Source organism: Nicotiana tomentosiformis, chromosome 4 (genome assembly GCF_000390325.3).
Source record: "Nicotiana tomentosiformis chromosome 4, ASM39032v3, whole genome shotgun sequence".
In the NCBI taxonomy this organism is placed as follows: domain Eukaryota; kingdom Viridiplantae; phylum Streptophyta; class Magnoliopsida; order Solanales; family Solanaceae; genus Nicotiana; species Nicotiana tomentosiformis.
In genome coordinates, this window is record NC_090815.1 from 20,387,871 (window position 1) to 20,402,569 (window position 14,699).

Below are 14,699 nucleotides of genomic sequence, written 5' to 3' on the forward strand. Positions count from 1 at the left end.
AACACTTAAATAGTTTTGAATAACAATCAATAGGATATAATATTCCAGAGTCACGGGTTATCTAACAATCATGTTGCATTCTTAGTTTAAAATAACTAATTGATTTATCTGGATTGTTGATTCATAGGGTTGATATTACTCGTAAGAATCTGTCGAGTCCTTACTTGCCTATTCAAGCTAACTTAATACCTATATGTCTATGGAATTAAGTTTAACAAGAACGCATTTACAATTCCTGTATTGCAACTGAGTAAGGCAATTAGGTATATGTCTATCCTAATTGCGAATCCGTTCCCCGATGCCCGGGTTTAAGAACTTACTCTATTTAATTCTATATGCAATCTAGAGTTCCCACTTTCGAGTTCAACTCTAGATTCGTAGATAGTATTTCACTGTTAGCTACTCAGCAAAATAATTAAAAACAGAATTAAATAAACAACCCAATATGATAAAATCAACTTTGTCAAATTAAACTTCAAACATCAACATTCATGTATACCCATGACCCTAGAACTATAGGGTTTCTTAGCCACTCATGTTCATACAATCATCAAAAATTGTATTTTGTAACATAAATTCAATGAATACTAGGAAAGGGATGGAAGAATTGATCAATTCCTTGCTTTCCAGTGTTTTGTGCCTCTCTTCTCCTTTAAATCACGTTTTCTTCCTTCAAAAATAGGTTTAGGTTGGCTTTTATATGAGTTGGGGGCGTCTAGGGGTCGAAATAACCGAATCCTAGTCAAAAAAGGAGAATTCCCATTGTGAGCGTCCAGGCCAGCGTGGGGCGCTGGACCTGGCGCTCAAACTTCTTTGCTTCTGTAAAGTGCGCCACAGCGAGCGTCCCACGCTGGAATTTGTAACATAATCATTTCTATGGAATTTTGAAGTTAAATGATCTTGGCATTTTCCATGCGATTTTATGAGTTAAAGAAATTGAGCTGAAAAGCATATTAAAAATCATGTTGAGGCTATGTGCCAGTATTATTGGGACCCACAGAGGTCATATTGTTGTGAAATATTTATTTTAAATTGAAAATTCATACTCACTCATATTCATTTCATTGCATATCATATCTTAGTCTTTGTTGTTATTTATTGATACACCATATCATCATTTTTGGGCTATTCTCATGACATTGTGAGCCCATGAGAGAGAGATTGGAGAGATTGATGACTGAGGGATACCGAGGGCCTGATTGTGAGGATATTTTTGGGATCTGGCTGCACGCCGCAGTAGGCCATGTTGGCTTTATATATGTTATTACTATTATATGGATCGGGGATGTCCGTCTGCATCAGGCCTAATTGGCTTATTATTGCACGTGAGTTGGCCGTGCAGCATGTGAGTTGGCCGTGCGGATCCTAATACTATTATTGCACGTGAGTTGGCCATGCAGCATGTGAGTTGGCCGTGCGGATCCTTATATTATTATTGCACGTGAGTTGGCCGTGCAGCACGTGAGTTGGCCGTGCGGATCCAGATATTTATATTATGGCATGTGAGTTGTTCGTGCAGCACGTGAGTTGTCCGTGCTTATAAAGCTTGGGCTGTAGGAGCCCCTCATGAGTCTGTACACACCCCCAGTAAGCGTAGTCGACTATAAACAGGGATCGGGCTGCATGCCGCTACAGGGCATTTAGGTTATATACTTCGTCCCATTTTTCATTTTTAACGATTTGGAGCTCGGATTGAGGCAAATTTTGGGAGATTTTCAGAGGAAACAATGGGGTAAGTGTTCTTAACTGAATATTGGTTAAGTTACCCGAATCCATGGTTGTTTTTAACATTTAATTGGTGAATTAAGTCAGAAAATTGTGAAAACCCTCTTGGTTTAATTTGGAGATTTGAGGATCGAGTTGATGTCGGATTTGAGTAAAATTTATATGGTTGGAATCGTGGTTGAATGGGCGTTAATATTTTGTAACTTTCATCGGATTCCAAGACGTGGGCCCCACGGGTGATGTTTGGGGCATAATTTTGGATTTTGTGAAAATATTAGTATTTTGAAATGGAATTAATTCCTATAAATTTTGTGGACTGAATCAAATTAATTGTGACTATATTCTAGCCATTTGGATGTTGATACACACATAGTGGAATTACTGGAGCATTGCTTAGCTTGCTCGACATTGGATTTGGCTTGTTCGAGGTAAGTAACTCTTCTAATCTTGGAGTTGAGGGTATGAACCCTGAATATATGTATTTCGTAAATTGTTGGGAGGTGACGCACATGCTAGGTGACGGGCATGTGGGCGTGTGGGCGTGCACTATAGAAATTATGACATAATTGTTTCTGTGAAATTTTGTGGTTAAATGATCTTGGCAATTTCCATGCGATTTTATGAGTTAAAGAAATTGAGCTATGTTGAGGCTATGTGCCAGTATTATTGGGACCCACAGAGGTCATATTATTGTGAAATATTTATTATAAATTGAAAATTCGTACTTAGTCATATTCATTTCATTGCATATCATATCTCAGTCTCTGTTGTTATTTATCGATACATCATATCATCATATTTGGGCTATTCTCATGACATTGTGAGCCCATGAGAGAGACTGGAGAGATTGATGAGTGAGGGAGGCCGAGGGCCTAATTGTGAGGATATTTTTGGGATCGGGTTGCACGCAGCAGTAGGCTATGTTGGCTTTATATATATTATTACTATTATATGGATCGGGGATGCCCGCCCGCAGCAGGCCTTATTGTCTTATTATTGCATTGAGTTGGCCGTGCAGCACATGAGTTGATCGTGCAGATCCTTATATTATTATTGCATGTGAGTTGGTCGTGCAGCATGTGAGTTGGCCATGTGGATCCTTATATTATTATTGCACGTGAGTTGGCCGTGCAGTACGTGAGTTGGCCGTGCGGATCCAGATATATATATTATGGCACGTGAGTTGCCCATGCTTATAAAGCTTGGGCTGTAGGGTCCCATCATGAGTCTGTACACACCCCCAGTGAGCGCAGTCGACTATAAACAGGGATCGGGCTGCACGCCGCAGTAGGTATTGTATAGCGCTGAATGATTGAGTGTGCTAAGCATAGTGAGAGGGAATGCGAGACAGTGAGTTTGAGTACTCTGAGAGTGTGAGTACATGAGTACAATCTCTGAGATACATTGCATTGACATGCACTCATGACATATATGCATAGAAATGTGTTTTCCTCATGTTGTACGGTATCACATTATTCATGATTTCTCACACATGTTGACAGATCGGAATAGTGATGCATTTGTTTTACACGGCTTATCTGGAAAGAAAATGAAACATGTCATTTATTATTGAAAGGATGTTGGGAAAAATTATTGCTTTCAAACTTATTCATATTTTTTTTGAAATTTCGGTAAACGATTTGGGTTTTTCACTAATGTATTTAAAGGAAGAACTATTATTTTTGAAATCATGATTTTGCTGAGCATTTCATCTCTGGGATTACTTCTGGTATTATTTGCTTTATGTTGTTATGGACTATTGTGGACTAGTATTTTGGACCCGACCTTGGAAGAACCTCGTCACTACTTTCAACCTAAGGCTAGGTTTGTTACCTACTCAGTATATGGGGCAGGTTGTACTGATACTACACTTTTGCATATTGCATGCAGATGTTGGCTGTTATTGTCGTTGTGCTCGTTGGTTGCGGGATTTAAAGATGTACCTGCCTTCCGGTTGTTGCTGCCTCTTGTTCATGGTAGCCTTAGATTCATGAAAACTCTGTTTATGTACTTTTCAAACAGATGATGTATTATTTCATACCAGCTTTGTATACTCTATTCTTAGAAGCTCTTGATTTGTACTACCAGTTATTGGGGATTGTACAAGATTAAGACCTTTATTCACTTAAATTGCTTTAATAATTATTATTGAAATTGGATAGTTGGTAATTGGCTTACCTAACAGGTTGGATTATGTGCCATCACGACTAGTTAGATTTTGGGTCGAGACAACTTGACTCATCATATGGGGTAAATCATACTTTTTCCATTAGTAAAGTCAATTTGATTATTTCCATTTATTTATTTTCTGATCTTTTGCTCTTTTCTGTTCATCTTAAACTTCACGGGTGGATGTAGTATGATGCGGTAGCATTCACTATTTTCAGTTCGAACTATATATACTAAGTTTGATGGCAACGTCAAAAAATAGGAGTGGATCGATGTGTATATATGTATATATAAAAAAATCCTAGATTCGTCTTTGTGTTTGTTCTTTATTGCGATAGATTTAACTCTGATTAATCTGTAATGATCAACTAGAAAGGGGAAGAAGTAAAGTTTACGTGCAAATTGAAAGTAGAGAATAACTGCATGTATGCGTATTATGCTTTGCTTATACAAGTTTAACTTCTATACACCGGCAATATAAAAGAATTTTTACACATCATCTAAAAAATAAGTAACCACATTTAACTAACTGCACATAATAAGTTGAATTAGTTAAGTTAGGATCGGAAACTCGGGTAGTGCGAAATATAGCCAAACAACGGTATAATGGCAATAACAAAGATAATGAAAGTTGATAACAACGAAAATTAAAATATATAAAGAAGACATCAATTTAACATGGTTCGGTCAAAGTGACCTACGTCCAGAAGCGGAGAGGAGCAATTTACTATAACAATAAGAGTACAAAAGAGAGTACAAAATTAGAGTAAACACTCTAATTAATCTCAAAAACCCTAAGAGAATAACTTCACAAGATCACTCCAAAGAAAGGGTTCACAAAAGTGCTTTCCAACACTAACTCTCATACAAAACACTCTTAATAAAGGAGGAAAGGAAGAAACAAGAATTGAAGACAAGTCTTGTTGGTGTGTCTAAAATGAACTAATGGCCTTCCTTTTTATAGGGAAAAAAGTCTTGGCCTATTAGCTGTAAAAGAAGAGATACAACTTGTGCAAATGATGTCCACCATACAATATAATATTTTTGGGTCCCAAAGAATATTTCCAACAAAGTCTACACTTTGCAAAGATATTTATGCTTATGTGAGATGGACTTCATTAGCCAAAATATTGGTCATATTACAAATCTCCACCTTGGCCTAATTTTGGCTGATATAATAAATTTGCTCCACCCTCTCCGCAAAAGCCCCAATGGGCATATGTCAAACTTGAATGCCATCAAAATCAAACAATTTGTCTGATACTGAAACTGTAGTAGGGCCTATAATAGTGTAGCCCAATAAAGTATACAACGAACCAGATCTGTGTGCTTTCATGATCACAAGAGCACCTTGAAATACTTTTTGAACTCCACCTTCACCAGTGAATTTGCACCCAAGGGATGCTAAAGTGTCCAAAGAGATGAGATTTTTCTTCAACTTATGAACATATCTAACATCTATGAGAGTTCTCGCCACACCATCGTGCATTCTGATCTGAATTGTAGCTTTGCCAATAACGTTACAAGTAACATTGTTACCCAGTTGGACAACTCCACCCGCAAATGAATCATATGTAGAAAATAAGTCCCTACTAGGACACATATGATATGAACAACCATAATCTAAAATTCACTCATTGTCTAATCTGAAACTAGTCTCAGTTGCTAAAAATATAGTTCCCTCAATCTCATCTGTTGCTACACTAACTTCGGTGGTGTTAATATTTTTGTGCTCATTTTTCCTTTCCTTATGCTTTTCTTAATTTTTCAGCTTATAGCATTCAGAGATAATGTGACCTTTCTTATGACAATAGCGACACTCTAAATTATTGTATCTGGATATGGAATTGGATTTCCCCTAACAAACAAGACAACTTCCGCTTGAGTTCCTCTAGCTTCCCTAGTAATATCACTATCTATTTGTTCTTTTAATTTTAAGATAGATTTAATATCCTTATAAGAGATATTATCCTTTTCATAAAGCATAGTATCTCTTATATGCTTAAAAGATGGGGGTAGATAACAAGGCAATAACACGGCTTGATCCTCATATTTAATTTCAACATCTATATTACTCAAATCCATAAGAATGGAATCAAAGGTGTCAAGATGAGAGAGAATAGAGGTAACTTCACCCATACGAATTGTATAAAACGTCTGCTTCAGGTAAAGTCTATTTTCCACCATCTTCTTCATATATAAGGTTTTCAATTTTTCCCACATACCTTTGGCTATAGTTTCTACAGAAATTTCACGTAAAACCTCATTTGAGAGATTTAAAATGATACAAGTTTTTGTCTTTTTATCTATGACGGCAAACTCCTCATCCGTCATTTTATCCGGCTTCTTCTCTTTTCCTTACAATGCCAAGTCTAAGCCATCCTGAATTAGGATAGCTTCCATCTTTAATTGCCATATTCCGAAGTTTGCACTTCGGTCAAGTTTCAAAACATAAGTTTTTGTTAGAGTTATTTTGGCTATTGAAACAAACCCAGTTAGATCCGGCTCTGATACCAATTTGTTAGGATCGAAAATTCGGGTAGTGCGAAATATAGCCAAACAACGGTATAATGGCAATAACAAAGATAATGGAAGTTGATAACAATAGCAATTAAAACATATAAAGAAGATACCAATTTAACATGGTTCGGTCAAAGTGACCTACGTCCAGAAGCGGAGAGGAGCAATTTACTATAACAATAAGAGTACAAAAGAGAGTACAAAATTAGAGTAAACACTCTAATTAATCTCAAATACCCTAAGAGAATAACCTCACAAGATCACTCTAAAGAAAAGGTTCACACAAGTACTTTCCAACACTAACTCTCATACAAAACACTCTTAATAAAGGAGGAAAGGAAGAAACAAGAATTGAAGACAAGTCTTGTTGGTGTGTCTAAAATGAACTAATGGTCTTCCTTTTTATATGCAAAAAAGTCTTGGCCTATTAGCTGTAAAAGAAGAGATACAACTTGTGCAAATAATGTCCACCATACAATGCAATAATTTTGGGTCCCAAAGAATATTTCCAACAAAGTCTACACTTTGCAAAGATGTTTATGGTTATGTGAGATAGACTTCATTAGCCAAAATATTGGTCATATTACAAATCTCCACCTTGGCCTAATTTTGGCTGATATAGTAAATTTGCTCCACCCTCTCCGCAAAAGCCCCAATGGGCATATGTCAAACTTGAATGCCATCAAAATCAAATAATTTGTCTGATACTGAAACTGTAGTAGGGCCTATAATAGTGTAGCCCAATAAAGTATACAACGAACCAGATCTGTGTGCTTTCATGATCACAAGAGCACCTTGAAATACTTTTTGAACTCCACCTTCACCAGTGAATTTGCACCCAAGGGATGCTAAAGTATCCAAAGAGATGAGATTTTTCTTCAACTTATGAACATATCTAACATCTATGAGAGTTCTCGCCACACCATCGTGCATTCTGATCTGAATTGTAGCTTTGCCAATAACGTTACAAGTAACATTGTTAGCCAGTTGGACAACTTCACCTGCAACTGAATCATATATAGAAAACAAGTCCCTACTAGGACACATATGATATGAACAACCGGAATCTAAAATTCACTCATTGTCTAATTTGAAACTAGTTTCAGTTGCTAAAAATATAGTTCCCTCAATCTCATAAGTTGCTACACTAGCTTCGGCGGTGTCAATATTTTTGTGCTCATTTTTCCTTTCCTTATGCTTTTCTCTATTTTTCAGCTTATAGCATTCAGATATAATGTGACATTTCTTATGACAATAGCGACACTCTAAATTATTGTATCTGGATATGGAATCGGTTTTCCCCTAACAAACAAGCCAACTTCCGCTTGAATTCCTCTAGCTTCCCTAGTAATATCACTATCTATCTATTCTTTTGATTTTAAGATAGATTTAATATCCTTATAAGTGATATTATCCTTTGCATAAAGCATAGTATTTTTTATATGCTTAAAAGATAGGGGTAGAGAACAAAGCAGTAACACAACTTGATCCTCATATTTTATTTTTAACATCTATATTACTCAAATCCATAAGAATGGAATCAAAGGTGTCAAGATGAGAGAGAATAGAGGTACCTTCACCCATACGAATTGTATAAAACGTCTGCTTCAGGTAAAGTCTATTTTCCACCGTCCTCTATATATATAAGGTTTTTAATTTTTCCCACATACCTTTGGCTGTAGTTTCTACAGAAACTTCACGTAAAACGTCATTTGAGAGATTTAAAATGTTACTTGCTTTTGTCTTTTTGTCTATGACGGCAAACTGCTCATCCGTCATTTAATCCGGCTTCTTCTCCTTTCCTTGCAACACCAAGTCTAAGCCATCCTAAATTAGGATAACTTTCATCTTTAATTGCCACATTCCGAAGTTTGCACTTCGGTCAAATTTCTCAACATAGGTCTTTGTTAGCGTCATTATGGCTATTGAAACAAACCCGGTTAGATCCGGTTCTGATACCAATTTGTTAGGATCGAAAATTCGGGTAGTGCAGAATATAGCCAAACAACGGTATAATGGTAATAACAAAGATAATGGAAGTTGATAACAATGGCAATTAAAATATATAAAGTAGACACCAATTTAACGTGGTTCAGTCAAAGTGACCTACGTCCAGAAGCGGAGAGGAACAATTTACTATAACAATAAGAGTACAAAAGAGAGTACAAAATTAGAGTAAATACTATAATTAATCTCAAATACCCTAAGAGAATAACCTCACAAGATCGCTCCAAAGAAAGGGTTCACACAAGTGCTTTCCAATACTAACTATCATACAAAACACTCTTAATAAAGGAGGAAAGGAAGAAACAAGAATTGAAGACAAGTCTTGTTGGTGTGTCTAAAATGAACTAATGACCTTCCTTTTTATAGGCAAAAAAGTCTTGGTCTATTAGGTTTAAAAGAAGAGATACAACTTGTGCAAATGATGTCCACCATACAATGCAATATGTTTGGGTCCCAAAGAGTATTGCCAACAAAATCTACACTTTGCAAAGATGCTTGTACTTATAGAGATGGACTTTATTAGCCAAAATATTGGCCATATTACAAGTTACTTGAAGAATAAGTCATACAATCTCCTACAACAATAGATTTTTGTCTTTTGGCAATATTAACTAACAATAGTTTTTTTTTTATTTTAGGTGGAGTAGTTGGAATCATTTTGGTTGTAACATTGATGAGAATGTCATAAGAGAAACTGGTAAGTATTAACTACTGATACTAAGAAATTTACTATTTGGTATTTGCCTGCATTGCTTAATTTAACCGCTGATGTTGAACTTTCTTTTGTTTGACAGCTGATGCCTTGGTTTCAACTGGTCTTGATAAGCTTGGATATAAGTATGTTAATATCGGTATGTCCTCAACCAAAGATGGATCCAGGAATTAGAAACAATGGATAAATCTTTTAATATATATACATAAGTCTTAAGAAATCTTTCTATACAACGATCTGAGTCCAAAATAGTTGGTGCTACTAATCAATAGAAATTGTTTGTTTATTAATATATAATATACATATTTTATACATAATCAATGTATATTTTGGCTAGCGGATGTAATTATTTTTGGTCAGCCTGTCAAATGTGTTAAAAGCCCGCTACTAAAGCCATGTGTAACATTTTTCTTTTTAGATGATTGTTGGGTTGAACCTGCAACGATCCGACCGATCGTTTTAAATATTTACACTCCTTTCAACTATTTGAGGTCTTGCATAACTTCCTACGAGGTATTATGACTTGTGTAATTGTCGGTTTTGGTTTTAAGGTATTTCGGAGTTAACTTGAAAGAATGAATTTCATGTTGGAAACTTAAGTTGAGATAGTTGACCGGATGTTGACTTATGTATAAACGACCCCGGAATAGAGTTTTGATGATTCCAATAGCTCCGTATGGTGATTATGGACTTAAGAGCATGTCCGAAAAATTATTTGGAGGTTCGTAGTAGAATTTGGTTTGAAATGCCGAAAGTTGAATTTTTGGAAAGTTTGACCGGGGGGTTGACTTTTTGATATCGGGGTCGGAATCCGATTTCGAAAATTGAAATAGGTTCGTTATGTCATTTATGACTTGTGTGAAAAATATGAGGTCAAACGGATTTGATTCGATAGGTTTCGTCATCGAATGTAGAAGTTGGAAATTTCATAAAAGACTAAAGTTCAAGTGAGTTCGCACAAGATCCAACTTCAAATGAGCATAATTCTCATTCTATGAAGTGTTATATGATGTATTACCTATTAAATGAAAGATATTTGAGTCTAGTTTCTAACTCTTCGACCCGTTTGTCATTTGAACATTCTTACAAGAAGTTATGGTCAAATTACCAAAGGCTGGAAAAATATAATTCTGCAACCAATTATGCGATCGCAAAACTGCTTCTGCGACCGCAAACTGGTCGCAGAATGGACCAGAAGAGCCCAATTCTGGGCACCAATTTTGCGATCAATTTTGCAGCCCGCATACCCATTCTGCGGTCCATTATGCGACCGCAAACCTTCTTTCGGAGAGTTAATTTTTCTATTTCATAACCCTATCACATTTTGATAAATAGGCTTTGGGACTCATTTTGGAGCAAAAATCTGACATTTTTAGAGAGAAGGGAGAGTGTTCTAGAGAGAGGAAGAAGCTCAAGTGCTTTGTAAACACTTCCCACGGCATGGACTTGCCTTACTTACTACTTATATATATTTGGGATGAATTTTCCCAGGGAATGGACTTGCCTTACTTATTTGTATTGTAATGAGTTATCTCGACATGGATCTTGTCAGTATCATTTATAATCAGGGATAAATTATCCCAGGGGTGGATTGGCTTTATACGATACTGGGCGACTGACTGTCAGTCGATGTGTATTAATATACGGGTTGGAACACCCCTGGGCTAGATTGGCCATAAACAGTATCGAGTGACCAGATAATTTGTGACCAGTATTTACATGAGGTCTTTCTACTGAGATGTTATATGCCTCATATCATGCAGTATTGATCTATTTCACTTGTATTGAGGTTAACTGTTGAACTTGAAAGCATGCCTACATTTCTGTGCCATTATTTTTACTGGATAGTACCTGCGGAGCTCATCATTTCTTTCAGCCTAGAGGTTAGTCTTGTTACTTATTGAGTTTGTTGTACTCATACTACACTCTATACCTCGTGTGCAGATCCAGGTGCTCCCGGATATGACGACTGCTAGAATTCAGAGTTATTTCTGTTGGAGAGTATCAAGGTAGCTGCTTGACGACCGCAGACTTGATTCCCTTCCTGTTTAGTTATTGTACTGTTCTATACTTCAGACAGTGATATTTATCGGTCAGACTTTGTATTCATTTAGATGCTCATGTACTCAGTGACACCGGATTTGGGGAGTGTTAAATTTGAAATTGTGAGATTTCTTCCGCTGAATTTAATTATTTTGTTTTCAAATTTAAAAGATATGGTGTTTTATTGAGATTTCCGGCTTGCCTACTATTGAGATAGGCGTCATCACGACAAGTGAGATTTTGGGTCGTGATAAAACCTCAACGCGATGATCAGGTGATCTTGTCTCAACTGAAAACTGTGTTTAGTACTACTTGCAGCAGAAAACTGCAGTTATTATACTTGCAGCAGAAAAATGCCTGGTTCACTTGGTCATGAGGAACAAGAAGCAAAAACTTTTGCAGCATGGGTGAGTAATATTTTCCTGATTAATTTTGATATTTTTTAATTGTAAAATAATTCGAATATAATTGTAAGTGACAGCATTTTCATTCAGGGAATTGATTATTTGAAGTATAACAATTGCAACCATGATTGAACAAAGCCAACTGTGCGGTAAATATCTCTTGTTTCTGTTCAACTCGCGAAATCATGTGTGACAGATTCCACTAGTCATCTATGGTATGTTTTTTTCTTAACAGGGGGTCCTGTCTTGTGTAGGTATCCTGTAATGACAAGAGCTCTCATGAACGCTGGACGGCCTATCTTCTTTAGTCTTTGTGAATGGTGTGACACATGTTTCCCCTAGTAAGGCCTACACTTATGATTTCTTCTTCTCTGGTTTCTCTGCTCACATTTCACACTATTATAATGATACTATGTATGTACCTATCTAATTTATATAGGGGTGACTTGCATCCGGCATTGTGGGGTGGCAAAGTAGGTAACAGTTGGAGAAACACAATCGATATTCAGGATACATGGGAAAGGTAATACCTTTATAAAGTGATAGATTTCATGTATCTTTGATCTTGAAAATCTTTATCTTTCCTTTTTTTGACAGCATGATTTCGCGAGCAGACCAGAATGAAGTTTATGCAGACCTTGCGCGACCTGGTGGTTGGAATGGTTAGTATTAAACATGATGCTTTTTTATTTTTTGTTAAAATCCCATATTCTTACAATGTTTGAAAACAGATCCTGATATGCTTGAGGTGGGAAATGGAGGAATGACAAAGGATGAATACATTGTCCACTTTAGTCTCTGGGCGATTTCAAAGGTAAAAAAAAAAGGCAAATTTATATTTCACTTTTTATTAGAACTATTTGTGCTTCTCGGGACAGAATGTATGATTCAGTTTGAGCTTTGTTGCTAATTCCAGGCTCCCCTTATCATCGGTTGTGATGTGAGAAACTTATCAAATGATACCAAAGAAATACTTGCCAACAAGGAGGTCATTGCTGTGAACCAAGGTATTATACCACATATTATGTTAACATGAACTAGTCATTAGTATACGCGAAACCAGATCCTTTTGAGTAGTTTTCAAGGGTATTAACACTCATTTCATTGCTTTAAACAGATGAATTAGGTATCCAGGGAAAAAAGGTTAGAATGCAAGGCGATCTCGAGGTGTGGGCAGGGCCTCTATCAGGCTATAGAGCAGCTCTAGTGCTTCTCAATCGCGGCTCAACTAAAATAGAAATAACAGCTCTCTGGGAAGACATTGGGATTCCTCCTAACAGTGTTGTAGAGGCAAGAGACCTTTGGGAGGTATGTGTTTTTGTTACAAAGTATGTGTTTAAGTTACAAACTTACAAATTCCTAACTTTGTTCTATTGAAAATTCCAGGATAAAAGATTTCAAAGTTAATCACAAAGGCAGAACTTTAATTTATAACCATTATTCACTCACTGATTGCTACTCCCTCTGTTTCAAAAAGATTGACATTATTTCCTTATTAATCCGTTTCCAAAAGAGTGGCACCTTTCAATATTTCCTTAATAAGAAGTATTTATAGCCACACGAATTCTATATGACAGGTTTAAGCCACAAGTTTCAAAAGTTTTACAGCCACACAAATGTTGTGGCTTATTTAAGATCACATATCTCAAAAGTTCTCTTCTTTATTAAAGTTTGTGTCAAGTCAAACTAGGACAATCTTTTTAAAACGGAGGGAGTAGCTCTCTACATATTGTGGGATTATTTTTGCATATTTTTTGTTACAAAATAACATGCTTGTGATTTTGAGATGCAACACAACACATTGGAGTCAAGATTTGCGGGGAATTTGACAGCAACAGTGAACTCTCATGCATGCAAGATGTATGTATTGAAGCCTATTGCTTCATGAGGATTCAGAGAATGCTTGGCACCAGAATTCAAAATTTTCTTCCTCCCATTTTGTTATATGCTTAGATACCAAAACTAAACTAGCTAGTCATTTGTCTTTGTTTTGTTCTATATGCAGTTGAAGATTTCTTTTATGTTCTTGTTGGTGATTTCTGATGTGAATTCAGACAGAGTATTAATTAAACATCACTAAGAGCCCGTTTGGCCAAGCTTCTTGGAGTGACAAAAAGTACTTTTTGAAAAATTTAAGGTGTTTGGCCAAGATGAAAAAATATTTTTGAGCATCAGAAGTAGTTTTTCTGCTTTTGAGAAGAAGCTACAAATTCTAGCTTCTTCCAAGAACCGGAAACAAAAAATTATTTTATTCAAGACAAATATATATATATCAATATGGTAGTTGGCGGTGGTGATAGCTAACAGAGGTGCTTGTGAGTGTCAACTAGAGGCGGTAGTTGGTTGGTGGTAATTTTGGTTGATAGTGGTGGTTCTCGGTAGTAGCTAGTGGTGATTGATAGCGATAACGATTATGATTGAGGATATGTATGTGTGTGTGTGTGTGTGTGTGTTATTATGGTTGTAATGACCCGACCGGTCGTTTTGAGCATTTTTGCTCCTTTCAACTATTTGAAGTCTTGAATAACTTCCTACGAGCTATTATGACTTGTGTGAATTGTCGGTTTTGGTTTTAAAGTATTTCGGAGTTAGCTTGGAAGAATGAATTTCATGTTGGGAGCTTAAGTTGAAAAAGTGGATCGGATGTGAACTTATGTGTAAACGACCTCGGATTAGAATTTTGATAATTTCAATAGTTCCGTATGGTGATTTTGAACTTAGAAGTGTGTTCGAAAAATTATTTGGAAGCCCGTAGCTAAATTAGAACTGAAATGGGTAAAATATAAAGTTAAATTTGGAAGTTTGACTGTGAGTTGACTTTTTGATATCGGGGTCGGAATTCGATTCTGAAAATTTGAATACCTCCATTATGTCATTTATGACTTGTGTGCAAAATTTGAGGTCAATCGGACTTGATTTGATGTGTTTCAGCACAAGATATAGAATTTATAAGTTCAAAGTTCATAGATTTTGATTTGAGGTACGATTCGACGTGTTGATGTTGTTTGATGTGCTTTGAGGCCTCGAGTAAGTTCGTGTTATGTTATGAAAGTTGTTGGTATATTTGAACGGGATCCCAAGTGGCTCGGGTGAGTTTTGAGCGAGTACGGGCTTTTCGA

The 14,699-nt window shown here is 36.3% G+C and overlaps 1 protein-coding gene across 1 annotated transcript; it reads left to right on the forward strand.

Moving 5' to 3' along the window:
- The first annotated feature begins 11,669 nt into the window (after positions 1–11,669).
- On the forward strand, positions 11,670–13,660 carry LOC104113799 (alpha-galactosidase 1-like). Its single transcript, XM_070200536.1, has 8 exons — positions 11,670–11,729; positions 11,835–11,900; positions 12,020–12,103; positions 12,178–12,242; positions 12,312–12,394; positions 12,497–12,587; positions 12,698–12,888; positions 13,586–13,660. The coding sequence occupies exons 2-8, from the start codon at positions 11,845–11,847 to the stop codon at positions 13,658–13,660; spliced, it is 645 nt and encodes a 214-aa protein (XP_070056637.1). The 5' UTR covers positions 11,670–11,729; positions 11,835–11,844.
- Positions 13,661–14,699: the final 1,039 nt, after the last annotated feature.

Bases quoted from the DNA above. Each gene is read 5' to 3' on its own strand.
- LOC104113799 (XM_070200536.1), top strand. From the start codon at position 11,845: ATGACAAGAGCTCTCATGAACGCTGGACGGCCTATCTTCTTTAGTCTT. The intron at 11,901-12,019 runs GTGTGACACATG...TAATTTATATAG, and splicing joins TTCTTTAGTCTTTGTGAATG to GGGTGACTTGCATCCGGCAT. The intron at 12,588-12,697 runs GTATTATACCAC...TGCTTTAAACAG, and splicing joins GGTCATTGCTGTGAACCAAG to ATGAATTAGGTATCCAGGGA.